The sequence below is a fragment of the Prionailurus bengalensis genome, chromosome E2 (genome assembly GCF_016509475.1).
Source record: "Prionailurus bengalensis isolate Pbe53 chromosome E2, Fcat_Pben_1.1_paternal_pri, whole genome shotgun sequence".
NCBI lineage: Eukaryota > Metazoa > Chordata > Mammalia > Carnivora > Felidae > Prionailurus > Prionailurus bengalensis.
In genome coordinates this window covers 34241752-34268903 of record NC_057352.1, presented here as the reverse complement: position 1 = coordinate 34268903, position 27152 = coordinate 34241752, and the positions used below count along the sequence as shown (strand labels likewise).

At 42.0% G+C, this 27152-nt stretch overlaps 1 protein-coding gene across 1 annotated transcript in view; it reads right to left on the bottom strand.

Annotated features, from left to right (window-relative positions):
* The window catches only part of NUP93 (nucleoporin 93), a 104412-nt gene that overhangs the window by 59153 nt on the left and 18107 nt on the right, over positions 1-27152 (bottom strand). The window contains exons 2-3 of the mRNA XM_043599241.1: positions 26289-26481; positions 16456-16573 (exon numbers count right to left, since the gene is read on the bottom strand). Of these exons, the coding sequence (XP_043455176.1) occupies positions 16456-16573; positions 26289-26467 (297 nt within the window). The 5' untranslated portion in view covers positions 26468-26481. The remainder of the gene's footprint in view (positions 1-16455; positions 16574-26288; positions 26482-27152) is intronic.

Here is a 27152-nt window from a genome sequence, read left to right as displayed (position 1 = left end):
GAAATGTTTACACAAGTGCAGACTGTCATCAACCTTCTCTGACTGTGGTGCTTCTTGGCAAATGCACATTTAGAGTTTAATCGTAAGTGTTCCTTATGAAGCTGGCTACCCATGTATTATTCGAACTTAATCTAATTAATTTCTGTTTAAGCCTTACTAACGAAATGAATATGGTGAAATATTGATAAAATGTCTCTCAAGGCTATCTACATATGATTTCTAAAAGGAAGAGGTAATTAAGTCTAGTGGAAAGCATACTGGTCTTGGAGTTAAGAACTGGCTTCTAGGTAGCCCTACACAAGTCATTCACTTCGTGTCTCAGTCTCCTCATCTATAACATGGGGAAATGACACCTACGTGGAGTAAGAATGTTATGTGTATCTTCAACTGCCTATATAATAGAATTACTCTTCAAAACAAAGAGAAGCCATTTCAAATGATTTCTAAGACACAGGCTGCACATTTTAATACATTTTTCAAATATGCAGACTGATTTAGACATTTCCAAGGAAATACTTATTCTGCCTCTCTGCTTTCTCTCACGGCATCTGTTGTTACTAGCAGGGAAGGAAAAGTAAAATCTAATGTCATTAACAATAGACCCAACCAAGATCCCCAGGACTCACTTAATGCAGGAGGAGGGCACATAGAGAAGCAAATGAAAAGGTAAACAAAATGAGGATGAGAGGAGCTGAAGAGAAAGGCAGAGAAAATCAGGCTAATGAATAAAAACAACAAGTCCATCTTTCATCTCTCCTGGCTCCTACTGATGGCAGACGGTGTATTTAATCTGCTGAGAGACCAGATTTAAGGCCTCCCTTTGGCATAGTCCATCCATGAATTATTAACATCTGCAGAAGCAACAGCACATCCGCTCACAGCGATCAGAGAGGATAATGATGATTAACAAAGATGGGATTATTAATCCCTCCACTTCCCTTTCCTGTCTCCCTCTCTTCTTCATTCCCCTCTGGGCCCTGACTGCTTTTTAGGCAGTGTATTTTGAGCTACAGCCTCAGTCTCAGAGTCGATACCTCCATAGTGAAAAAGTAATCAATGACCAATTAGAAGTCATAAGTTTTTAATATATATATGTTTTTCAGATATATTTTATTGATCATTGTGTCCTTCATGAAACAAAGATACAAACAGGGGTGGTTACAAATCCTTGATGGACTCAAACACTGAAAAGATAAACACACTGCTTTGCAGGCTCCAAGTTCAGGGCTGGTCCACAGGTGGATGAAGTTTAAAAGTTGGCAGAGATGGCCAAGGAAGCAGGATATACCTACACTAGACTTCTGTCATCATTTAATTTGGTCCATCTCAAACTGGAGGGCTTATTGAACAGATTCTGGGCCTCACCTCCAGAAATCTGGATTTAGTAGATCTGGGGTGGGGCTTGAGAATCTGCATTTCTAATTAATTTGTGGTGATGCTGATGCTGCTAGTCTGGGCACCACCCTTTAGAATAACCAACAAAGGCTTTCTGTTTGCCAAAGGCATTCAGGGCATGAGAGGAATGGAGTAGGAAATTAAAACCAACCTGAGGCAGAAAGCTAATACAAAAACAGAGATGAGATTTGCAGCTCCTTTCCCTTCCTAACCCCCAGTGAAAAACTTAGATGCCTTGAAGGGCTCTGCAATATGTCTGCTGCTCCAAAATAAACCCCATTCCCTAACACTCCTCCTCCCCCACCAAGAAACGAGCTAGTTGGATGAATAGTTAACAAATGGTGAAGAACACATATGAAACTGGGAGCTAGATTAATTTATAACTTAATTCCCGAAACATGAGAAAGAATTTCAAATATTCTCCTTCTTTTGGTCATTTTCTTCCCCATAACTCCCTCTTCTTAGGACCTGGCTTTAATGTAAAACCAATCCTCAAAAAGAATGAAAGGTTGTAACACCCTCACCCAAAACCTTAGTTCGCTACGTAGAGAAAATTCTTACATATCCTCAATATCAAACTGAGTCAGGCACGAAAAATAAAACAAACAAAAGCAGAGTATCAGCAGAGGCTATAGGAAAGGGCCAAATATAAGGAAATGCACTTGAACATCAGCCTTGCTCTGTTAAAAGAGCAAAATATAAGCAAGTTAAGTAGATGGATAAAACTAAATTCCGTTTCTTTGGGGGTTTGCAAATGCAATTGAAAACAGAAGTAATGAGAGATGTGAGGTAGAGGCAGCCAGCAAGGCCAGGCTCACACAGCACCCAGCTCTCACCCGGCCCAGGCTCGCTCTCTACTGCAAGACAGCTGTGGCCGTACACGCTCCAAGGCTGCAGGAACCATCCTAACAGCCACGACTTCACAGCTAATAGATGCTTGGGGAAAAGGAGGTACACTGCCCCATTAGCTATAGCTGCTCCTGATGGGACAGCCAGTCTGAAACGTTCGAGGGGAGAGGAGCAGAGAAAGTGGGACGCAGAGGACAGAAACAAAGTGAGAATGAAAGGAAGACAGGAGAAAAGATAAAAAGAACAGACAACAACAATGGAAGGGAGGATAGCCTAAAGAGGAAAGAAACCAGGAGGGAGGGAGAATAGAAAGCAAAAGCTGGCAAAAAAACAGAAAACCTCACCCCTAATGGGCTCTCAATTCTGAGAGTCCAATCCACCCAAAGTTTCAAATATGACATGCGTTCCAGTTGGCCACTTTGCAGTTGCTTGCCACCAAAGACCTACTCAGACAGTAAAAACAAGGCTGATAGGCTCTAGCTAGTATGACAAGTCTCAAGAGACTGAGCCCCTTCACAGAAAGGGCATTTGGAAACTATGCAGCAGCAGCAACAAACATCAGTATCGTTTTTGTTCCAAAGTGTACCGCAGACGGGAAAAGTGAGGTCTGCCACCATTCAGTTTATGGTATTACTCTTCTAACATTTTCAGCTCTACAACTGATTTAGTCAACTCGCAAATCTTCCACACAGAAAGGAATAAACAGAAACGCAACTTCAAAGAAACAGCTAAAGAAAGGTCTGAAAGGAAAGGTAAGACCAAAACATCAAGAAATGACCAGTGACAAAAGACCTAGCTTAGTGTCTTTGCAAAAACAACAAACAAACAAAAAAACAAACCTGCAATTTACCCTCATCCCATGCCTTCCTGAACAAGGCACGATAATAAGGACACAGGACAAGGGACACCTGGATGACTCAGTTGGATGAGTGTTCAACTTCGGCTCAGGTCACGATCTCACGGCTTGTGAGTTCAAGCCCCATGTCGGGCTCTGTGCCGACAGCTCAGAGCCTAGAGCCTGCCTCGGATTCTGTGTCCCTCTCTCACTCTGCCCCTCCCTCACTCATGCTGTGTCTATCTCTCAAGGATAAGTACAACATTTAAAAAAAAAAGGACACAGGGCAATGCATTAAGAAGTGTCTGGGTTCAGGGGTGCCTGGGTGGCTCAGTCAGTTAAGCGTCTGACTTCAGCTCAAGTCATGATCTCACAGTTCGTGGGTTTGAGCCCCACATCGGGCTCTGTGCTGACAGCTCAGAGCCTGGAGCCTGCTTCGGAATCTGTGTCTCCCTCTGTCTCTCCTCCTCTCCCGCCTGTGCTCTCTAAATAAATAAATAAATAAATAAATAAATAAATAAATAAATAAATATTAAAAAAAAAAAGTGTCTGGGTTCAAGTTCTACCTTTACATAGTAAGTAAACTCTCCATCTTGGTTTCAGTATCTTCTCCTTCTAAATAAACAGAATGCCAACACCCATCCAACCCATTCCACCACGAGAAAGAAGACGGTGATGGGCAAAGCCCACTGCAAAGTATCACACAAATGGAAGAGTTATTATGGTGTACCACTCAAAGTTCACATAATAGTCCTGGCCTGTTCCTTTCCCCTACATCTTCCAAATTAGGACAAAGTCACAGATAACCATTCTTTCAAATGGTTTGAGGGGAGTAGTAAAATGACATAATAGTTATTCATAAAACCGGCCATGTCTCAGATCCCCCTTCACACGTTAGGAAGCTTTACTTTTACAGAATAAAGGAAAGGACTGTATGTCGTTTTGGAAGAATTGACCAATTCTGAACTATGAGGGTCACTTTTATAGCCGATCTCTAACACATACTTCATAGACTAATCCATCATCTCTCCATTAAATCAATTTTCCTTGTCACTTCAAACTGATGTTCTATAATCTCAACTACCTGGTCAAAACAATCCAACACTTCCAAATGCCGGCTGTTCGGACAAGTTGGAGGGGCAATACAGCCAGTCAAGAAAGTGTACTTGGGGGCCATTTTCCAAGTTCTCTGAATTAAGCATGTCTTACTTTTGTAATTAGGGGGAAAACCGGATTTTCTCTAAAGCCATTCAGTTCCTATTCACACTCTCAAAATCCCAAATTTAATGTTTTCTTGTCAGTAACTCCCTCGGGCTTCACTCTCTCTTCCAGTCAAGAGGTGTCTAGGTCATGAAAGAGGAGGGTAAAAGTCTTTTGCAGACAATGATTACTTCTCCTCCAACCTCACTAAGCCTAGCTCCCTCCGTAAGAACACTTTACCAGCCCCTCGGCTAGACTCTAACTCCGACTTCATACAAGGAGAGTGGCACCAGGCACACGCTGAGGGCTACCTACACGGGAGTGCCTAACTGTGCCCTACTATGGATCACCACCATGTCTTTTCAGCTCCCTGCTTGGCCTTCTCCTCGAGATTCCGCTACGTTAGTCTGTATTTATTTTCAAGAGCCAGGTAGTCCAAAGAGCACCAATCTACACGACTCCAGGTCACCTCACTGTTGTGTTGTCTCCTAGACAGGAGTAATTTCGCTGTAGAGAAATTCTTTCCTGTATTCTGGAGCACACACAGAGTTAAGGGCCTTGTGTGTGTCCATAAAAACCAAACACACATAATACCCTTAGACAGCCAAATCATATTATAAGATGCAAGATTTCAACATTCCGGCACACTGCCAGAGCTTAATGGCCAGTCAGACGCTAAGTAAGGAAATGGGTCTGCATTAAACCTACAAATAAGTCAACAATCAATAGTTCAGGATTACAGTAAAAAACTGGATGTGCCCTTTAAATTGCTTCTAGCATCATTCTTCTAACTCGAGCTCCACTTCAGAAGCAAAGCAAAACAAAACAAAGATGATCAAGCAAGAAGCTGAACACAACCTATTTTCACAAGCACAAAGCATTGGCATTTCAAAACTAAAAGCTACTCTAGGATTTCACAGAAACCTTTTACAGTATACCTGTAGGGCAGCAAACCCGAGGAATAATAGGCTGAGCTTTAGACAGTAAATTAAACTGACAGCTCAGCAAGCACAAAACTATGGCAAAAAAGCAAGCACCTGGAGATAAACAGATGAAGCAGGTTTGGCCTTCCTGCAAAACTTCTCCCCCTCCCACCACCCCCAACACCCCCAAACCAGCAGAGATTTGTGTAAAGGTTTAGAAAGCATGTTCCAGCTTTGTCCCTCAGTCAACATGATTTGACTACTAAGCGTATATAAATAAGTGCGATGCCCACCACATCCATTCACTGTGGGCTTTCTGGCCTTTATTTTGCTCTAAATGAGCGATCACTGAGCAGTACTGCCACTAAAATACTTAAACTACTTCACTCTTTCAAATATATCTTGAAAATTCACTTCTTTACCAAACAGCTTTGACCTACAAATGAAATTTAAAACCCAGGGGACTAAGGCCATAGTACTGAACTCAAACCAACAGAAGGGAGTTCAAGTCTGGCATATCTAGCCTTTGCAGACCTTAGGTTTCCCCATCAGTGAAATGCAGCTGACAATAGTATACGCCTGAAATAGTTACCGGAAACCCAGGAAGTGTTTAGTTCAGTGTCTTTTTTTTTTTTTTTTGAAGTTTGCTTATTTTGAGAGAGAGAGAGAGAGAGAGAGAGAGAGAGCAAGCAGAGGGCGGGCAGAGAGAGAGGGAGAAAGAGAATCCCGACCAGGCTCTGCACTGTCAGCACAGAGCCTGATGTGGGGCTCGAACTCATGAACCTTGAGATCGTGACCTGAAGCAGAACCAAGTCGCACGTTCAACTGACTGAACCACCCAGGCGCCCCCCAGTATAGTGTCTTGCAAAATAAATGTTCAGTAAACCTTAGCTCTGCCTCTTCAATATTAGCTGGGCTAAAACAGAAGACAGGAATTAAAACTTGTCTTTAGTGCCATGATTCACTGCGCCAGCAGGAAACACTTAAACTAAAGAAAGGAAGAAAAGTAAGGAAGGAAAGGGAGAAAGAGGATAGGTTGGGGGGGGGGGGTAAAAGTACAAGTATTTAAACTAGCGCTACTCAAAGTGTGGTTGATGGAGCACCAGTCCCCAAATAGGTGGTGCCTGGTCTGCAGCAGGTAAGTACAAAAACAGAGAATAAGCGTTTAGAACTTTTATAGCAAGCTGATGGAGTAATTTTATGTCTACTGAATTTAATTAGAAAAACTAAGGCTTATCCTTTGCATGTCTTTTATTTCATTTTTTTCTCCTAGTAATTCATTTGTACTGTATTTTTCTAAGAGCATCTCTCAGCCTAAGACAAACTCATTTGGGAGGCACCGATTCAGTAAACACCTTCCAAAAGAAAAACACCAACCACTATGCTTCTTTGCCGTGAAGACCTCTGGGACAGTTTGGGACCCCATCACAGAACTAAGTGCTACTGTGAATGCCCATGAACCAAGGATCCCCAGGTCCTGCGCTGGTCCTATCTAATACAATATGGGAGACTGATATGCACCGTGGATAAGAGAAAACCTGGCAGAAGACAAAGTGCTCCCAGATAATACCACACCAGATTATTTTGGTACCTTGAACAAATCAAGCACATTATAACCTTCATGGCCATTTCAGCCTGTCCCTAAGATAGTGACAGCATTTTAAAATACACAAACTTTTTTTTTTTTTTAAGAAAAGGGAGGAGTAGAGGAAACTCTCCCTCATATCCTGCTCATGTCACTCAAAGAAAGAGACCAAATCAGGTAGTAATAATAAAAATCAGTCAGTAAATCCACCCTCCCACTTGCATTCTGCTGGCCTAATCCTCCCCTTTGTTTTATAAATTAAATGAATTGCCTGGTGCTGGTTGTAAATATGTTCCATATGACCAGGCTTCTTTCTGTACAAGTTCTTGGAAGCCGTGTCACGCCCAGCCCCGCGCAGCAGCCTCTGGGCAGTGCTTCCAGGGCTGCGGTTCTCTCAAAAGCACAGGCAGGATTTGGCTGATGGCATCTCAGCCTCACAGCCACTCCACGGTGAGAGGCAAGGCCTCGCCCTTCCGTCCTCCAAGATAATTAAAGTGGCGTCGTTAGCGTTGCAGACCTGGGGCTGTCAGAACTGAGGGCCTTAGTCTCGGCTCGGCTGCCAGCAACCTGAGCTTGAGGGGCTCACTGAACCTCTCCATATCTGAAGTACAAGATGGAAGCCAAGCATCTGTGAAACGGGGGAAAAGCTTAAAAAGAAAGCAATACTACTAGTTCTGAGAGCTCTGCAGCAAAAGAAATTCTAATACAGGTCTTGTCCGTGAAGGATGTTGCCCAGACTTTCTCCCCGCTTCTTCTGTTCCTGGTCCCCGACAAACAAACAAAAAGAAGCAAAACCAGGGGTCTCCCCTGTCTGAGCTCCCTCTCACTTCCTTCACAGAATGTGGATTTTTAGTGGATACAGTAGGAACCTGGACCCCAGAGTTTTGTAACCGAAGAACCACACTTTGCAACTGATAACAATGGAAGGAGCCACATCAGGCTACCGGCCTGGAAAGCTTCAGATCGAACAATCCAAAACGGAAGTAAGAGATCACAGGGTGCCGCAGCAAGCAGATCAAAGTGATACACAGGGTCAAGGGCTGCCATTTGAGAACGACGGACTGGTCTACAGTAATGTGTTCGATATTCAATGAGGTTTTAACTCCCATTTAAATTACACTCACTCCAGTATCAAATAGGTCAGCAGATGAAAAGACATGCCCATTTCTGGTTCCTGAAACCAAGCAACTTTTAAAGACACCAGACTGAAGATGACAATATATGCTCCCCGTCTCCACAGTGCTGGGGCATCAATAGATATCGGCAGGTTAAGAGACAGCTCATGAAGGAGGGAGGGGATGACTCAACTCCGGTTCAAAGGCACCAGGGCCTGGCCAATATTTGAAGTGCTCTATTAAATTCTTAGATAAATATTTTAGCCATGGGCTTCTTCTAAAACACTTCTACAGAACCATTCCAACTTCTTTCTTCTTTAGTTGGTAATTGATATTCCCTTGCTCACTACAGGATATAAGAAACCTCTGAGAAGACAAAGAAGCCTGTCATTTCCTGCTTGCTCAGAACGCATTCAGCATCCATTTACTTGCTTGTTCTGAAAGCCCTGCATTCAGGAGTAAGTGTGAATGGATAAGTAAAAAGGCTGAAATCTTATATCCTTGGCTCACATAAAAGCAGTTTTTCACATTTTCCACAGACGACGCCTTTAACACCCATTTTTATTCCAAAGTTACCATTTTTAATTCCATTCACAGGATACTTTAATGTAACTGCATACTTTCTACCAGACCACAATGCCTACCTTTTCCCTTATCACAGACAGGCAGAAAAATTAAATCATTTCAGTACTTACCCCAGTAATCAGGATCAGAATACCTAATTACAAACACAAAACAGGATGGCATATTAACCGGCTTCTGGGAAGACACTATTTTTTTCTTTTTTACATGTTTACTGGTTTTTACCAGCTCTGAGATTTACCCTGGGTCAGGATCTAGCGACAAGGAATAGCAAATATGTTTGTTAAGTGGGAGTGACGTGGACACTGCAGCGTTCACACAAGAGACAAAGCCTGGCACCATGACCGCCCTGAACAAGGAGCTGAGTGAGGCACAGTGAAATGGAGGTCTTTTCCATATGCAGTCTGGCCACTGCAACTGAATGCTGGCCTAAAACGTACCTGGTGTTTGTTCCAGGAAAAGGTTTCTCTCCAGCTAGCAGGGCTTTGGATCCCATGAGAATTGGATTCATTAGCTAGTGTGAACCCAAGACATTAACTATAGGTTGTTTGATTTAAGTCCAGGATAAGCAGCTGTTACAAAGCTGCAAAAGGGCAAGATTCAAATATCCATTAAAGTCCTCTAAAAACTCAAAAGAAAGGTTACCATCAACTTCCCACTGACTCTTTTAGGGGCCAGAGGAATGTAAGCAAGGAGGTCAATAAAGACAAATGCTTAACTAAAAACCTTCACGCTCTTAGATTCTCTTATATTTTTCTATTACGTGAGAACAATTAAAGAGCAAGATCTCATTCCTTCCGGGTGCCATCAATTCAAAAATTCTAATCATCCAATGTGGGCTAGATCACCACCACAGAAAAGCCTGCTCAGGCATACTAACAGCTGAAACAACAGGGGAGCTAGGTATATCTTGCCCACTTAAAACATTTCTCAGGACTATTACACAAATTATCAGCATGCAAACAGATGCAACTCTTAATGAACGAACCCCATCTCTTCCTTAAATTTACGAAAGCAGCTCTGGTCAGACCTGTCCTCGGTATACACGCTCAGTAGTTTCAATTTCTAGAAACAAATGAAAAGGGCTACTTAAAAATAATCCCAGAGTTCAGGTATCGTTCATCCCTTCAGACTGCACCTTCCCGCAGTTGGCTTAAGCGAGGGAAAGCTTACCACACTTCTTCCTCAATATTAATATTTTGCCAGTAATATTCCTGAAGAGCTGCTATTAGCACACTAATCACTCTAGGCAAGTCTGACCCTCTTTCCAACAAAACAAACTGCCACAGGATTTCTGGAACCAATTCCCCACTAACAACTTGCCAGTACTACAAACACACAATTAGTAAGCAACACAACCACTTTTCTGCTTAGCTGTTATATATAGCTCCATTTAAGCAGCAGTCTCTTAATTCCGAAGATATAAAATTAAAAGATAAACCGGGAAAATAACAATTTAGGTGATAATGGGTTACACAAGCAGTGATTCATTTTTATACTTACTAAAGCTATTTAGTTTCTTCTGATTATTTAAAACATAAGCTAAGAGTGGTCTGAGCATACTCTACATTGCCAAGGCCAAGGGCAGAAAAAGGAAGGAAACAATGAATATTTTATTATGGATGCAATGTGGTAGGCAAGACAAGTGTCTGACAAGTGAATTATTATTGCATCATTAGCCTTGTAATTGATAAATCAGTTTCTCTGGCTCCAATTTTGATACAGTTATTTTATCCACTATTTAAGACTTCATTTTCTCTTTACTCATACAGGGCAGGACAGATTTCCATCTGGAAATTTACACAGATTATGAAGAACTTCCGTACAGGATCCTTCTTTCTGCTTTTTTTGGGGGGGTTTTTGTGTTTTGTGTTTTTTGTTTTTTGTTTTTTTTGTTTTTTGGTAGAAGGATCTGAATAGATAAGAATCACTTATGTAAGATCCAAATGGACTGCTAAATTAATTCGAACATAAGCTCAATTTCTGTTTACTTTGTGGGGAAACATTTGGAAAGTTTTGGTTTTTTCCTAGGCAATAAAACGGACACACTGCATTTGTAGGCTGTGGGGAGAGATCTGAGAAGGCCGTGAAAGAGGCGCACATGAGGAGAGCCTCACAAGTGAGGCCTCGGACAGTTCAGAGCCACTACTCTAGGCTAAAGACAGGTGGCTGAAGTCCAAATATACACGTGCACACACATACCCACACATGCATGTATGCACACACACAAGACAGCTCCTTCTACTGCAGTGTGCTACCACTGGCTGCCACTGCAGACTCTGGGTCTGGAGTTCTCTCTTGTCCAGCAAGAAAGCGGGATGCAGGATTAAAAATGCAAGAGAGGCTAACGTCCAAGAGGAGACAAGAGCCCCGAGTTAAGGGTCCTTGCTCTGTTTCTGTTAGGATCAGAAGACACAAATGTGGTGATGGGCGTGCATAAAGAAACAATGAAACCATGAACATTAACTCATGGGTGTGAGGGAAAAGGGGGTTTTGAAGATAGGTGGTGTTAAGGGTTTGGGTTAATACAAAAGAAAATCCTGGCGCTAGGCGGGAGGTTACTTAACAGCAGAAGTGAGGCACCACCTCTGTTTACCTAAACTGGTCTAGGGGACAAGAAAGACAGAGCATGCTACCTCAGGGTCAACAAGGCACCTTTCTTTTGCTAACTAGCTCTGCTCTGGGCAACTTCGCCCTGCAGCAGTCTATAGCCCTATTTACCCATTTACCTAATTTGGTCCTTCCTTCCAGTGAAAGCAGCTTTCTGCTATTGTACTAAGTTGGGGGATGTTTCCACCCAGAATACCTAATCTTGTGTACCTCATCTTGGATGTTTTCATCCTGAGATTCCCTATTCCTATACCTTTGTCCTGTACTGGAGGCCTTTGCCCCACTTGTCCTATACTGGGGGCCTTTGCCCCGTTTATCTAATCTTGTTTACCCAAACTTGGGTGTGTACATCCTATGGTTGTCTAATTCTTTATGCCTTGTTAACCCATTGGAGCAAGCTCAGGGAATTCTTAAGTTTATTCCCCACACTGCAGTAAAGTATCACAAATTAATCCGACCGATACATACTCCAAACACTAGTATGTAATGCTTTAGAAAAGTAAACTGTTTCTATTTTAAAAACGTCTCTATAGATATCTCTTGGGGTGCCTGGGTGGCTCAGTCAGTTATGCGTCTGACTCTTGATTTTGGCTCAGGTCATGATCTCACAGTTCATGAAATCAAGCCCCATGCAGCATGGAGCCTGCCTGGGATTCTCTCTCTCCCTCTCTGACCTTCTGCACTCACGCACACTCATCCTCTCTCTCTCTCTCAAAATAAATAAATAAACTTAAAAAAAAAAAAGAAGGAAAACAGAAGATGTTAAACACATTGGAGCGTTAGTCTGTTTGGAAAGAGTAACTACTATTAAACTCTGAAGTCAGATAGGGGTCCTCCCAAAGGCTCCAAAGAGAATGATGAGGGCGAGATCAGATATCTGGTTGAGGTCTGCAATCACTGGAACAACTAGCAATAGATGTCTTAGCCCAATTTTCCATACAGCTATGAAAGAATTAGATTTGATGATGTTTCATTAATTACGGTTTATTTAGTCTTAAAATTTCTGGCACTGTACGTGTAGTGGATTGACCTGTGTCCCCCCACCAAAAAGACATGTGTAAATCCTAACTCCTAGTCCCTGTGCATATGACCTTATTTGGAAATATGATCTTTGCATATGTGATTAAGATAAGGATCCCAAGATGAGATCATCCTGGATATAGGATGGTCCCTACACCCAGTGACTGGTGTCTTTATGAGAGAAAGGAGAGGGAGACTGGACACAGAGGAGGAAAATCTTGTGGAGATGGAGGAAGACACCGGAGTTAAGAAACAGCTTGGTGCCACCAAAAGTTACAAAAGGAAAGATTCTCCCCTATAGCCTTCAGAGGGAGCATGGTGTTGCCAACACCTTGATTTCAAAGTTCTAGAGTCCAGAACTGTGAGAGGACAAATTGCTAACGTTTTAGGCCACTAAGTTTGTGGAAACTTGTTGTGACTGCCCTAGGAATCTAATACAATAAAGTTTAGCAATAACATTATTATATTTTGGTCCCATGCCATTTGGAAGTAATAGAGCCTAATGCAGAGAAACTGCAGCTCCCATTTTTATGGCCAACTCAGGCAATTTCCGCACAGCCTTCTTGAAATATACATGTAATTTAGTGAAAAGCCCACAATATAACCAAACTGTGTAAATTCGCACCTTATTACTATATAATACACATCATCCGTGGTACATTACGTCCGTTCAGATCATAGTAAAGATGTGCAACCTGCCCTTGATATTTTTCTTCCAAAGACAGAAGTGAGCACATGGATCTCTGTGAGAAGGCCTGTGCTTGCAAGCACCACGAAGTAACTTAGGACAGAGCAGTACGGTCATCACGGTGCCCTGCTCTGTTAACAGCCATTGCTCTTCACCTCTATTACACAAACATGCAGGCTTCTTTATAACCATTTCCAAAAAAGAAAACCAATACATATTTTAAAAAATTCTCCTAGCGTTAGCCATACATATAGATTTAAGTAAATTTTTTTAATAGGTTACTTTTGCTGGCCACTAAAGTCTTTCAAAATTGCATTTTCAGTGCATGCCAACATCATCAGTCATGACAAACAACCAAACAGCAACAGTGAAAATCCTCTATTAATTTCACGCTTTCCATGAGAAACAGAAGGAAACAGAATCAATGTTCATCAAACAGAAAAGGACTACACACGTATCTGTATGTATATCTACACATGGGGAAATGCCTTTTCAGGCTTCTAAGTAATATAAACAATGGGTGGTACAAAGTCTCGGACAGCATCCATCAAAGGATCCTTCAGCATTTCCCTCTACGAATTTATAAACTGACATAATAAATTCACTCTGACTGATACTCGGCATGTGGGATTAAGATGCATTCGCGTCGCAAAAACGGCCCTGGTTGGAAAAATTTACACACAAAAGTCCATTAGGTTTATGGTATGTGGACTGTATCTCAGTATGTTAAGGGGAGCCGGGGTGGCTTAGCCGGTTAAGTGTCCAACCTCAGCCTAGGTCATGAGCTCATTTCATGAGTTTGAGCCCCAAGGTGGGCTCTGCACTGACAGCTCAGAGCCCAGCTTTGGATTCTCCATCTCCCTCTCTCCTTCTGCCCCTCCCTCATGCCCGTGCACACTCTCTCTCTAGAATATAAATCAACATTTGAAAAGATAAAATAAATAAAGCTGTTAAAATAAATGAGAAAAAAAGTCTGTCAAAAAGTACATCTGGCTTTTGTAAATGCAAAAAACTGAAAATGACCAAGTTGACTCTTCTTGGAACACCAACAATGCAATGAGAAGGATTAAAAGAAAGAATGCTCCATGTTCAGGGTGAAAGCTGACTTGGCACTTACATCTAACTACTAAACAAGAAGTGTACTTCTTGTACTAAACAAGAAGATACTGTATGCACAGGAGGCTTAAGTACAGGTGGGGTGAGCCCCACAATACAAAACTTCTCACCCTTGTCAATACTAGAACCATCTCAGATTAAGCCAAGGCCTCAGCCCTCTAAAACTTAAATTGATTTCTCCTTTGCCTTTGTTGGCAAGAAGATGAAATCAACAGAATATTTTGAAAATAGTAAGTCTTAAATCTTTAGGTCTAGATGATCAATTCCCAATTCATCAAAAGTTCTCTTGGATTGGGGCGCCTGGGTGGCACAGTCAGTTAAGCGTCTGACTTCAGCCAGGTCACGATCTCGCGGTCGATCTCGCGGTCCGTGAGTTCGAGCCCCGCGTCAGGCTCTGGGCTGATGGCTCGGAGCCTGGAGCCTGTTTCCGATTCTGTGTCTCCCTCTCTCTCTGCCCCTCCCCCGTTCATGCTCTGTCTCTCTCTGTCCCAAAAAAAATAAAATAAAACGTTGAAAAAAAAATTAAAAAAAAAAAAAAGTTCTCTTGGATTGACCATTTTGCATTTTTGGAGCTATTCTGGAAAAGGCTTGAGGTAAAATTCTGAAATGGAAGCACGCTTCCTCTCAAAGTTCAAAGATTTCCCAGTGGTGCAGGACCAAAACTCGTAGCCATACTCATTCCAAATTAAGAAACTCTCTTTGATGTGACCGAGCATCCACTGCTGGGAAACCATCTAATGGGGGTGTTGAAGCAGAGTGTTCATGCATTAAACAGAAGGTTAGAAGATCATCATGACTCGATACATTTATAAACCTGTCATTAATATCTCAAATCAAAAAAATGGAGTACCATATCAGAGGGAATTCATGAAGTGCATTACTAAATGTGCTGAGTACTCCAAATATGTATTACAGATATGTTAAAGAACATTTAAAAGCTGGTGGTTTAAAAAAAAAAAAACTTCTTTGGAATTTTAAACATTAAAAACACACGCACAACCTTATAGCGAGTGCCACTTCTTCCACACTATTAGGGATTCTCTTCAAAATATATGATTATTCAAATTAATTTGAGCTCTATCCCTTTTGCCCACCTCATCCTTGTTATAAGTATCGGTTTATAGAGCATCAAGCAGTAAAAGAGAAGGGACAAAAAGGTACAGCTAAAAATAAAACAGAAACAACAGTTACACACACATGCCATTTTAAGATTACATGGAGGGGCGCCTGGGTGGCTCAGTTGGTTAAACATCCAACTTCAGCTCAGTCATGATCTCCCAGTTCATGAGTTTGAGCCCCACGTAGGGCTCTGTGCTGACAGCTCGGAGCCTGGAGCCTGTTTCAGACTGTGTCTCCCTCTCTCTCTGCCGCCCCCGCCCCCTCCACTCTCAAGCGCACACACTTTCTCTCCCTCTCTCTCTCAAAAATAAATAAAACATTAAAAAATTTAAAAAGATTACATGGAAATGAGCAGGCATCTATAAGGTGACAAGCAAATATGATTTAGTACATAAGATTTAAAAAAACTGAAGACTATGGAAACATATCAATAACAGGAAAAATAACATCTATAGTTATTTAACTCAACACAAACACAGGGTTTTCAGTTACTGAAATGGAATAAATGCAGTAGAACGGTGGCCATTAGATGGATAAAAATAGTTCTTGGGAAGGATACTGGGTAGAGAGTATTAATTCAAACTGAGCCCAAATAATAACACAATTAGTACCCATCTGTACAATGGTTTGCCTTTGTAGAACCTGCATCCTTTCATTTCAAATGTGAATCAATGATTAAAATGGCAGTTCACTGTCCCTTCACTCTAACATGAATGCAGCCTCCCAATTCCTCAAAACTAAATGAATCACAAGGTTTTCCTTAACAATCTGTGTGTGTGCGTGCACACACACGCACATACCAGTTTCTGATTAGATTAAAACAGCAATCAATTATGCCAGTGGCATGTTAGGTTAAATGAGACTGGAGTGCTCTATTAGACCATTTCCTGGTGCCTCTAATGCAGCCAAATACTTCCTAGAAATCGATGAGTACATTTCAGTAAACAGTACTCTAAGTTTTCCCCAGCTCTTTGCCAACCAATACAAGTAAGACATAGAAAAGAAATGTGAAAGACAAAGAGTAAAATTATTTGAGATCCAGCACAGAAAGCAAGAGAAACTTATAACTAATGTCTCTGTGCCTTGGATTAAGCCCAAGGAAGGAAGGAAAATCTGTTCTCATAATTACAATAATCTAAAAAGCACAGGTCAGAATTGCTTTCCTAAATTCAGCCTCTCAGAGCACTCTGAAAGTAACCGATGTTCCCCACCATATCTCCAAAGCAGAGTCTCCCATTCTCTTAATCTCTAGGGAAGAGAATTAACAAAGAAATCTAAAATTCCTACATCCTCTGGACAACAAAGGTCCAGGGCCTTCAGCCTGGTTTGTATGCTGGACAACAAAGGTCCAGGGCCTTCAGCCTGGTTTGTATGCTAGGGTTCCACCCGCACCAGACCTGGCACCTGGCAGCTCTTACCTGAATGTCTGTATCCTTCACAGGCTCAAGAGGCTCAAAGGTGGTGGCTGCACTGAGACTCTCCAAACGCTGGGAGATGTGGGATATGTCAAGTCCCCGAGACCCGAGGAGAACTGACCTACATGAGCATACAGGGCAGGGAGAAAAAAGCAGGATTAGGACATCTAATATGCTTCATAAAATATTAGAGAGTAATTTTTTTTATTCAAACCCCCCTATGTACAGCCTAGACACTTTTATATGGTTTTTTTATGCCTTTCCATAAAGATCTATCACATGGAATAACAGACACGGGATTGTATCTGGTAATAAGCGATAGTTCTGATCATGCCTGAATTACACTAAAGAACTTGCCTAAATAAAATGATAGAATATCAATAAAATGATAGGCTAGACTACTACAAACATTTTACAGCAAAGTAAATCATGAGGCAAATGCTATTCTCAATCCCCATTTTACATACAGATGGGGGAACTAAAGTGCAAAGAGGTTGACTGACTTATCCAAAGTCACAGAGCCAGGAAACGGCAGAGCCAGGTCATCAGGCTCCAGAGCACAAACTCTTACCGCCATCCTGTATTCACAGTGTCTGTAAAGACAGATTATAGTGAACCACAAATTTTAGAAGCTTCAGGAGTAACCCAGTAGAAACTTTATTCATCAGCTGAGAAAACGAAGTCTGGCGCCATCAATGAGTGCAGTCAAACCCAAATCCAAGGCTGGTTCCCCATGGCTTCTCTTTAAAAGCCAAACACTAGGGACACCTGGGAGGTTCAGTCGGTTGAACAATCGACTCTTGATTTTGGCTCAGGTCGTGATCTCATGCTTCGTGGGGCAGAGCCCCACATCAGGCTCTGTGCTGACGGCACGGAGCCTGCTTGGGATTCCCTCTTTGCTCCTTTCCTATTCCTGTGCAGGTGCGAGCACACACCCTCTCTCAAAATAAGTATTAAATAAATAAATGCCAAACGTCATATCTATCACACCTTCAAGCTCCCTCTCTGTTGCCCAGTCCAATAATACAGGAGCCTGTCACCTAATAAATGCTTTTGAAGAGAGATGGGAAAAATATGGCTGGTTTCACTTCTACTTACCTGGGGCAATGTAACAATGGAAGAGTTGTTTGCTGTTTGTTTTTTTTTTTATAAATCACAGTCTTTCTAATATCTAGAACACTCTCTGGAAGAAACTTAGAATTGGATGATTAGACCATTTCTCCTGGATGATGATTTAGTACCCAAAATCCCACCGACAAAGTTCATGTCCCTTCTAACTGAGAAGAAGCTAGACCCCTTGGCGGCACAAATAACCCTAACACTTATAGGGGTGACACCTAAGATTTCCAGTCCTGAACTAACAGACTTACTGGAGAAGAGAAAGGACTCCGTGTTTATTTCTATTCTTCTAAGTACTACAGAAATAGATGGTGTGCACCCAGAGGGCTCCCCACTGTAGATTTTTGTCTCTTCCATGTAAGAGGGGTTAACTAGAATGCCATCTCTGAGGTTTCTCCTCCCGGCTACCATGTCAGATAGGCAATCTTAGCTCTCTTCTAATAATCCGTAACAGTTAACTTTCTAATACAGCAGTTCCCAGCCCTGGCCACACATTAGAATCACCCAGGCAACTTTCCTCCCAATGATTCTGAGTAGTGCTGGGTGAAGCCTGGAGCATGGCTATCAGGGTAACACCCTCCTTCCTTTTATAATAGCTTTACTCAGGTATAATTCACATGCATACAATTCAATTGGTTTTAGTGTATTCATAGAGTTGTACAACCATCACCACAATTTCAGAACATTTTCATCACCCTCCAAAACCCTAGCCACCAGCAGTCATTCCTCATGTCCCTTCCCAAACTCCCCACAACACTTGGCAACCGTTCATCTATTTTCTGTCTCTACAGATCTGCCTATTCTGGACATTTCATCTAAATGAAATCATACAATACATCCCTTTTGCGACTAGCTTCTTTCATTTAGCATAACACTTTTTCAAGATTCATCCATGTTGTAACCTGTATCAGCACTTTATTTCTTCTTATAATTGAACAGTATTCCATTATATGGATACATCACATTTTATATTTATGTATGTATCATCAGTTGATAAGACATTTGGGCTGTTTCCACTTTGGGGCTATCATGAAAAATGCTGCCATGAACATTCAAGTACAAGTTTCTGTGTGAATATATGTTTTCATTTTTCTTGGATATATATACCTTGAAGTAGAATTGCTAGATCATACAATAATTCTCTGTTTAACCTTCTGAAGAACTGCCAGATGGTTTTCCAAAGCAGTTATACCATTTCATATTCCCATCAGCGATGTACAAGGGTTCCAATTTTTTGTACCACCTCACCAATATTTATTACCTTTTTGAATATAGTCATCTTAGTGGGTCCTCCTTTTTAAACCCTTATAGAAAAACACGGGGCGCCTGGGTGGCTTAGTTGGTTAAGTGTCCAACTTCGGCTCAGGTCATGATCTCACAGTTCGTGGGTTCGAGCCCTGCATCAGGTTCTGCTAACAGCTCAGAGCCTGGAGCCTGCTTCAGATTCTGAGTCTCCCTCTCTCTCTTCCCCTCCACTACTCGCACTTTCTGTCTCTCAAAAATAAATAAATGTTAAAAATTTTTTTTAACTTATAGAAAAATAATTTTAAATACAAAATTAAAATAGTAAACTTCCTTGTACCTATTATCCAGCTTCAACAATGAACATGTCATAGCCTACTCCGTTTCATGTGAATCCCTACCTACCTTCCCCTCTTTCCACCACCCAGATTATTCTGAAGTAGATCTAAAATACTCCCCAATTATTTCATAATTTAAAAATGTGTGGCTTTTTTGGAATAGGATACAAATAAGGGTCTCTGCTTGTGAATGACGATATGCTTCCTAAATCCTTTTTAATCTACAGGTTGCTCCCCCATCTCATTTTTTTTCTTACAATTTCTTTATTGGAGACTCTGGATTATTTGTCCTGTAGAGCAGTACAACTCAGACTTGCACTGTACATGTGAATCACCTGCAAAGCATATTAAAATGTAGACTCTGATTCGGTAGGTCCGGGATGGGGCGTGAGATTGTCCATTTCTAAAAAGCTCGCAATCCTGTTTACCTATGGGACTACACTAAAAGTAGCAAGGGCGTAGTTTCTCCCGTAACAGGTTTTACTGACTGCAACCCCACATGCCGTTTAACATGTTCCTCCAGCCTCTGTGTTTCCTTTAGATTGAAAATAAGCTCTAAAGGTCTGATTGGATTTGGGTGGCATTATTTTTTGCTTAGATTACTTGAGATTTTGATCAAGAAGTCTGCAATGTCTGGTTATTTCTTTCGGAATGTAGGCAGATACTGGTGATCACTGCTGAGAGTCATTAATTCCCAAGGGGCTGCAAAATGGTGGTATTCTATTTTTATCAGCTAGAATATTTCCTTTCAGAGAAACTCTCTTCATCCACTATGGTTACTCTGAATTAGGAGATCGTTCTCCAGCACCCTCAAAGTGACTGATGAGTTTCGTTTTAATGTCATTATGAACTCACAGATATTCATAGATATATGAACCGGAATATATTAAACACTTATTGATGTGTTTCAATCCATTGTAGTTCTACCCTTATGATGCTCAAATTGTCTCTTCAGCCAGTAGAGACCTTCTGAAGATGGTTTCTGAGTTCTTTTGACACGACTCAAGTAGACCTTCATAACTTCCCTCTGTTTGATATGACGAGGTGTCTCATGTTCATCTTACACAGACCTGCCCCAGACCTGGAGTCAGCTAACTCTCCAAAGAGCCCCAGCTGCTTTTATTAAAAAATGGATTTTAGGGGCACCTGAGTGGCTCAGTCAGTTAAGCATCCGTCCGACTCTTGATTTCAGCTCACATCATAATCTCACAGTTTCATGGGTTTGAGCACCAAGTCGGGCTCTGCACACTGACCGTGTGGAGCCTGCTTGGCATTCTCCCTCTCCTGTCTCTCTGGCCCTCCCCTGCTCACGCTTGGTTTCTCTCAAAATAAATAAACAAACATAAAAAAAAATAGATTTCAGAGGCACTATTGAGGCACTACGTCTGCTCACTGCTACACTCTTTCTAGGCCTTTTCCATAAGCAGAGCTAGACATGAAGTTTTTACTTCTGTTTCAATTTTCTTAAGATAGATTACATCATGAGTTTATACTGATGCTTCCAATTTAAAATTTAAAACACAAAGTTTGGGGTTAACTTCACAGATTTTCTATCTGCATCTCCCACACTAAAAGTTCCAGTTCTCAACATCACCACCCAACTACTTATTTGCTTTACCCTATACTATACACACAACAGTCCCAAAACAGCAGTAACAACACCTCCGACATGATGACTGAAGACAGATTATGATATCACTTGGAACTGTTCCTTTATGTGTGGTTATGTCACCAACTGGGTTAAGCATTTACTTTCCTTTTTTAGGAACTCCTTTTTTGAAATTTAATTTTGTCTTATAATAATGTAAAATATTTACACAATTCCCAAGTCAAATTTATTAAAAAAAAAAAAAAAAGTCCCTGTTTTCTCTACTTTATTCCCTCCCTTTCCAGTAAGTAACCTTTTGTTTGTTTACTTTTTGTATTAATCATGCCTTTTTATTTTCTGTATCTGATGCTTTCACAACTGGGGCCTTGCTGACATTGGAAGGACGGCCCCTCCCAAGGTTAGCAAATTCCAAGAGACCATGAGCACAAATTTCAAACGTGAACTAATGAGTCCAGAGTCAATACCTCACCACCTCTACTGGGCCACTAATCATCCCACCAACAGTATAGGGCAGTTTCAACTTTTTCCACATGCTCAACAGGTACTATGGTCTGTCTTTGAATGATAGCCATCCTAATGTGTGTGTGAAGTGATATGTTGTGTGTTTTTTTTTTTTAATGTTTATTTATTTTTCAAGGAGAGAGAGCATGAGTGGGGGAAGAGCAGAGAGAGAGGGAGACACAGAATCCAAAGCAGGCTCCAGGCTCCAAGCTGTCAGCACAGAGCCCAACATGGGGCTTGAACTCACAAACCACGAGAACATGACCTGAGCTGAAGTCAGACGCTTAACCGACAGAGCCACCCAGGCGCCCCAGTATGTTGTGGTTTTGATTCGCGTTTCCCTGATGGCTGGTGATGTTGAACATATCTTCATTTGCTTGTTGACTGTACATCGTCTCTGGAGATACAGCTATTCAGATCTTCTGTTCATTTTTAAATTGGGTTGTGTTTTTATTGTGTTGTAAATTTTTAACAATATTCTGGATACAAGTCCCTTGTCAGATAAATAATTTGCAAATATTTTCTCCCATGCTGTGGGTTTTCTTTCTTGTGTCCTTTGAAGTACAAAATTTTTTAATTTTGATGAAGTTCAATTTACCTATTTTTTAATTGGTCGCTTGTGCTTTTGGTTTCCTATCTAACAAGGTTCTGCCTAACCTAGGGTCAGAAAGATTTAGACCTATGTTTCCCTCTAAGAGTTTTAAAGCTTTAGCTCTTTACATTTAGGTCTGTATTCCATTTAGAGTTAAGGTGTCCAACTTCGTTCTTTTATATATAGATACTCAGTTGTCCCAGCATTATTTGTTGAAAAAAACACTAGATGCTCTTGGCACTCTTGTTGAAAATCAGCTGATCGTAGACACATGGGTTTATTTCTGGATTCATAATTCTATTCAACTGTTTGTCCTTAATGCCAGTACCACATGGTGTCGATTACGGTAGTTTTGTCTGAAGTTACAAAATTGAAACTATAAGCCTTCCAACTTTCTTCGCCTTTTAAAAATCTGACCACTCTAGGTCTCTTGTATTTCCACATGGATTATAGGATCAACTTGTCAATTTCTGCAAAAAAAGCCAGCTGGGATTCTGATAAGGACTGCACTGAATCTGCAGATCAATTTTGAAAGTATTAACATCTTAATAATATTAAGTCTTCCAATTCATGAACACTGGGTGTCTTTTACCTGCTTTCTTAAATAAGTAAGCGTACCGTACATATTTTCTATTTTACTTGGCAATATCTCCTGGAGTCATTCCATAGTAGTGTACATTCTCATCCTTCTGTACTACTGAAAAGTACTCCCTTACAAAGACATACCACATCTATCCAACCAGTTCCCTATGGACGGATGCTTCAGTCATTTCCAATTTTTGCTATCACAAATAATGCTACAATGAATATTGCTGGGCACACGTCTTTCATAGTTTTGCCAGTGTATCTTTGGGATGGACCCTGGAAGGGGGACTGCTGGAAGAGGGACTGCCAAATTCTGTCCCACAAGTGCCATATGTCCACCCGTGGTATGTGGGAATGTGCCCAATGCCTAGGCAGTTTTAAGGTGTACAAGGGTTGACAGCCTTGATATGGAAAACCTAGCTATTAGAATAGTCCAAAGAGAAAGGTCCCATCTGAGGGGGTAGCACCCACAGGAACTGTCCAGTCACAGGCAGAAGCCTTGATGGGGAAAGGGAGACAGACTGAAAACTGAGGAAAGGAGCAGGGAATCTAGGGTAACAAGAGGCTTTACAAATAGAGGCTGTACCAGAAACTTCTAGCTTGTAAGGCTAGAAAATCCAAAGGCTCCCTGCCTTATACCTGCCCCAATTTCCGCAAACCAGGCAGCTTCTCCTGAGCAAAGAACCACAGAGGCTGGAGTCAAACACTCTAGCCCCAGAAGAGGAGGACAAAAGGTGTTCTAGGAGCACACGGGGAATAGAAACAAAGTCAGGAGGCCTGGGTTCAAGTTTTACCTGTCACTACTGCGTGAAAATCTTAGACACATCAGTTTTCCAAGCTTCATTTTCTTCCTGTCAAATGTCAAGACAAATCTCTGCCTCTCTCACCTCTCAGGCTCGTGACCGTCAGCCAGGAGAACGCCTATGACAATTCTTTGGGAACTGAAAAGTGCCACAGGAATGGGAGAGATTCGTACTGACCAAGCTGCATTTGAATTCTGGCTTGGCCCTTGCTATCTGACGTTTCTCAATTATAAAACAGAGATAATAAACACTTATTTCACAGGGCTATTTTAAGAAGAAATTATATAACGCATGTAAAGTGGTTGGCACAATGCCTGACAAAGAGCAAGTGCTCAAAAAGGTTGCTTAGTGGTATTACCTCAAGTAAATTTATAATTTACTGAGAAACTGTGGGCACATAAATGTGCATCTATGCTTTGCATGAACATGGAGAGAAGTGTGAAAGAATAAGCAAATTAATAACCCTGGTTACTCTGGGGATAAAGTTAAGGACAGAGAGTGATTGCTGGCTTTCTCTTTGTACAACTCTAAGTTGTTTGGCTTCTGAATCTGACTGGAAAAATCCAGTGAGGCATCTCTGATGGGAAAGGAGGGGGGATGAGATTGAAAATGGGTACCCAGGGAGGGCTTCACAGATACTGACGATATCTATGTCTTCACTGTGCAACGTGCAATTCATTTTATTATTATTTACACGAGGAGTCAGCAAACTTATCCTGTAAAAGGCAGACAGTAAATATTTCAGGCTCTGCAGGCCATACGGTCTCTGTCATAACCACTCAACTCTGCTATTGTAGCACAAAAGCAGCACAGACAATACATAAATAAGTGTGGCCATGTTCCAATAAGACTTTAACAGGCAGCGGGCTGGATCTGGCTCACGGATCACAGGCTGACAACCCCTGATTTACACCTTTATGTATGTTATGCATATTCTTTGTGTGTGAAGAAATTTAACAATTTAAAAATATCAAACACACATGCAAAAAAGCTTTCAAATCTGTTCCCTGAAATGAAAAATCCAACAAAGTATATTTAAACAAATGAATTCAGCACAGAACAATTCAATCTTAAATCTACAATTTAATCTGAACTAAAATCTTAAAGACACATTTTCTTTCAAAATTTATTTCATGTAAGAAAATGTTTCCTACTCAGTTCTCTTCTCTGCCTTCACCCTGTACTAAAATATTCACATCACACTTTATGTCTGCCTATCAAGGTGGAAAAATACAGTCATCAGCCCTTTGGTTTCTTTTTAAGCACCTGCCCCACCCTATACCCATTCTTTCAATGTTCCAACTTCCTCCTCCCTAAAATAATGAATTTAAGGTAGAAAGAGATGAGGAAGAATGGAAATTTACAAGAAAGAGAGCATGACTGATAATTGTTACCAAGAAAACATTTTCCCTTTTTGCTCTTAATAGGCTGTAAAGCTGATGCAATTAAATTATAACTATAGCAACTCAGCTGGCATCACGGTCTTTTCGCTCCCGCAGCATCCCTGCACACAAGCACAGAGCCTGCGTGCTCAAGACTGAGGGTAACGGCAGGCGATCAGCAGCAACAGTAAGGAGCCTGCAAGGAGGGCAAGTAAGCAGATCTGTCTCAAGGCTGGCGGGGGTGTTGGCAAACAGTGCAGAAGAGCACCTGGCTGGATGGCAAACTATTCCTGCCAGAGTTCTTCTGACTTGCCTTTACCAAAACCAATGGAATCAAAACTAACCAGCATTTTAAATACAAATTCTGGGGAGGCCTACAGAATCTCCACAAAGTCCTTACTAACTCAGCGGAGCAGCCAAAGCACTCAGCTTTCAAGATTAGTTGGGAGAAGAATGTAGCACTTATACTCACTCCTGTGACATTTGTTACAAACCCAAAATAACATCCTCATGGAAACATCAGTACTTGGGTCTTTCTCAAGTTCAAACAATGAAGACTGAACAGACGATTAACGATTTCCCACATCGCCCACACAGAATCTCAGTGATTTTCCAGACCCACCAAGGTCACAAGTAATAGCACCCCTCCATCCCCCCATGGCCCTTCCATCAAGGCTCTGGAGTCAGCCTTACTGGATTTGAATCCTGGCTCAACACTCACCAGGTCTGTGAACTGACAGTTACCTGCCCTCTCTGAGCCCTAGCTGCTCAACTGTAATGAGGGGACAAGAGCCCTAATATTCGTTGAGAGGATTAAGTAAAATTTCTGACACAAGTAATCAGGAAATCACAGTTCTTATGGAAAGCAGCAAAGTTTTGTTTTGTTTTGTTTTTCCTGTCTCCCAAAATTACAAGCTCCTTGAGGGCAAGAACCACATGTAATTCATGGCTGTAGCACCAGAAGTGGCCCAGGACTGGCTGGTGGTGCCCCAACCCCCGACTGTGCAATCAACAGCCTGGCGGATGCCGTGTGGCAGCAGGAGCCACTGGCTGGACAGCCAGTCAGCACTTTTCTTCAGCTGCACTCTCTTGGGCCCACCTACTTTCCTGTTCTATGGGCAACTGGCAGGCACTGCACGTGCAAGGCCTTGCAGAAGCAGCTGTTGGGGTTGCCAACAATGACCAGAAAGAATCACCCCTCACTTGAATGGCTTTTTGTCACTGACAGCCCATCAATTTCTTCTGAGTGCTCTCAAAAAGTCTGCTCATCTCGGAGTGCTCCCTGGCTTTGAAGGGAACACTTATCTGTGTAACGGCATTTACTAATACAGCTACGGGAGCCGGTCATAAATATGACCCCGTGGTCAGCAAACCCAATCAGGAACTACTGTAATGGGCTTCTGTGTGATAAAACTCTTCACCTTTTCCCATCCTAATCATCTCTGCCTGTGACACGGGACCATGGCTTGGTCAGGCAGACAGGCTGGAAAACCTGGGGCAGGGAGACAGAGCAAGGCTGCTGACTTGTTTACAAAACCTCTTGAATTCCCAAGAATCTGGCTTGTGTCTGTCATTTACAGACTGCATCCTAATTCAAGGAAGGAAAGAATCGGATCCTGCCCCTGAGCCACCCAGTAGCTGTGCTGCCTCCCCACCAGTACTCACGCCTTGACATCTGCTGTCTCCTGGGACGTGCGTGTGAGGGTGCGGGAACGCAGGCGCTCGCCCGCCTGCTGGATCTCCTGGAGGTTCCGTTCCACATGGGGAAGCTCTGAGATGCCCTCAGTCTCCGCGGCAAGCTGTTCAGCTTGCTGAAGGAGCTCACCAAACCCCTCAGTATCCATTGGAGATGCAGATCCTAGATGGGGGAGGAAAGAGACCTAAATCAAGGGAAAGACAGGCTTCGAATGCTGCCTGAGTCTGTTACAAGCTAAACGGAACACGAGGACTTTTTGTAAACAGACAAGGAGACAGCTCATCAACAAGCAGGATTTGTTCCTGAACAGAGCCCAAGAACAGGCCTGACAGAGAAAATGAGTCAGACTGTGAAGAAATAGATCATTTCTGTGCATATTGACAGCCCCAAGATTGATTTCTGCCACGAGAACAAATGCAAAGATACCGAGCTACAGAACAGAATTCCTGCCTCCTTCCACAGACTCAAAGCCAACAAGGAAATGGAACCACGATGGCTGGGAAGGCTAAAGAACAATCACCCTGGCACCTCCTATTCCTCCACCTGTCTCAGAAAAACCCCACCATCCACAGACGGCGGGGCAATTTATAAGGTCCTTATATCATATGATTCTCAACAACTCTACGAGGCTCCTGAGTAGACAGGAGAAGCAAGGCCAGTCCACACAGAGCTCAGTTCGGTGCCCTGAGCGCTCTCAGCTGCAGTGTGGCTGGACGAACACAGCAACACAGGTCTCCTGACTAATCCCGTGTCATTCTCACACACCTGTTCCTCCACTAACCTAAAAGACAGTCTTAAAATTCATGTTCAAGAGTCCATTCACACATTCTTTC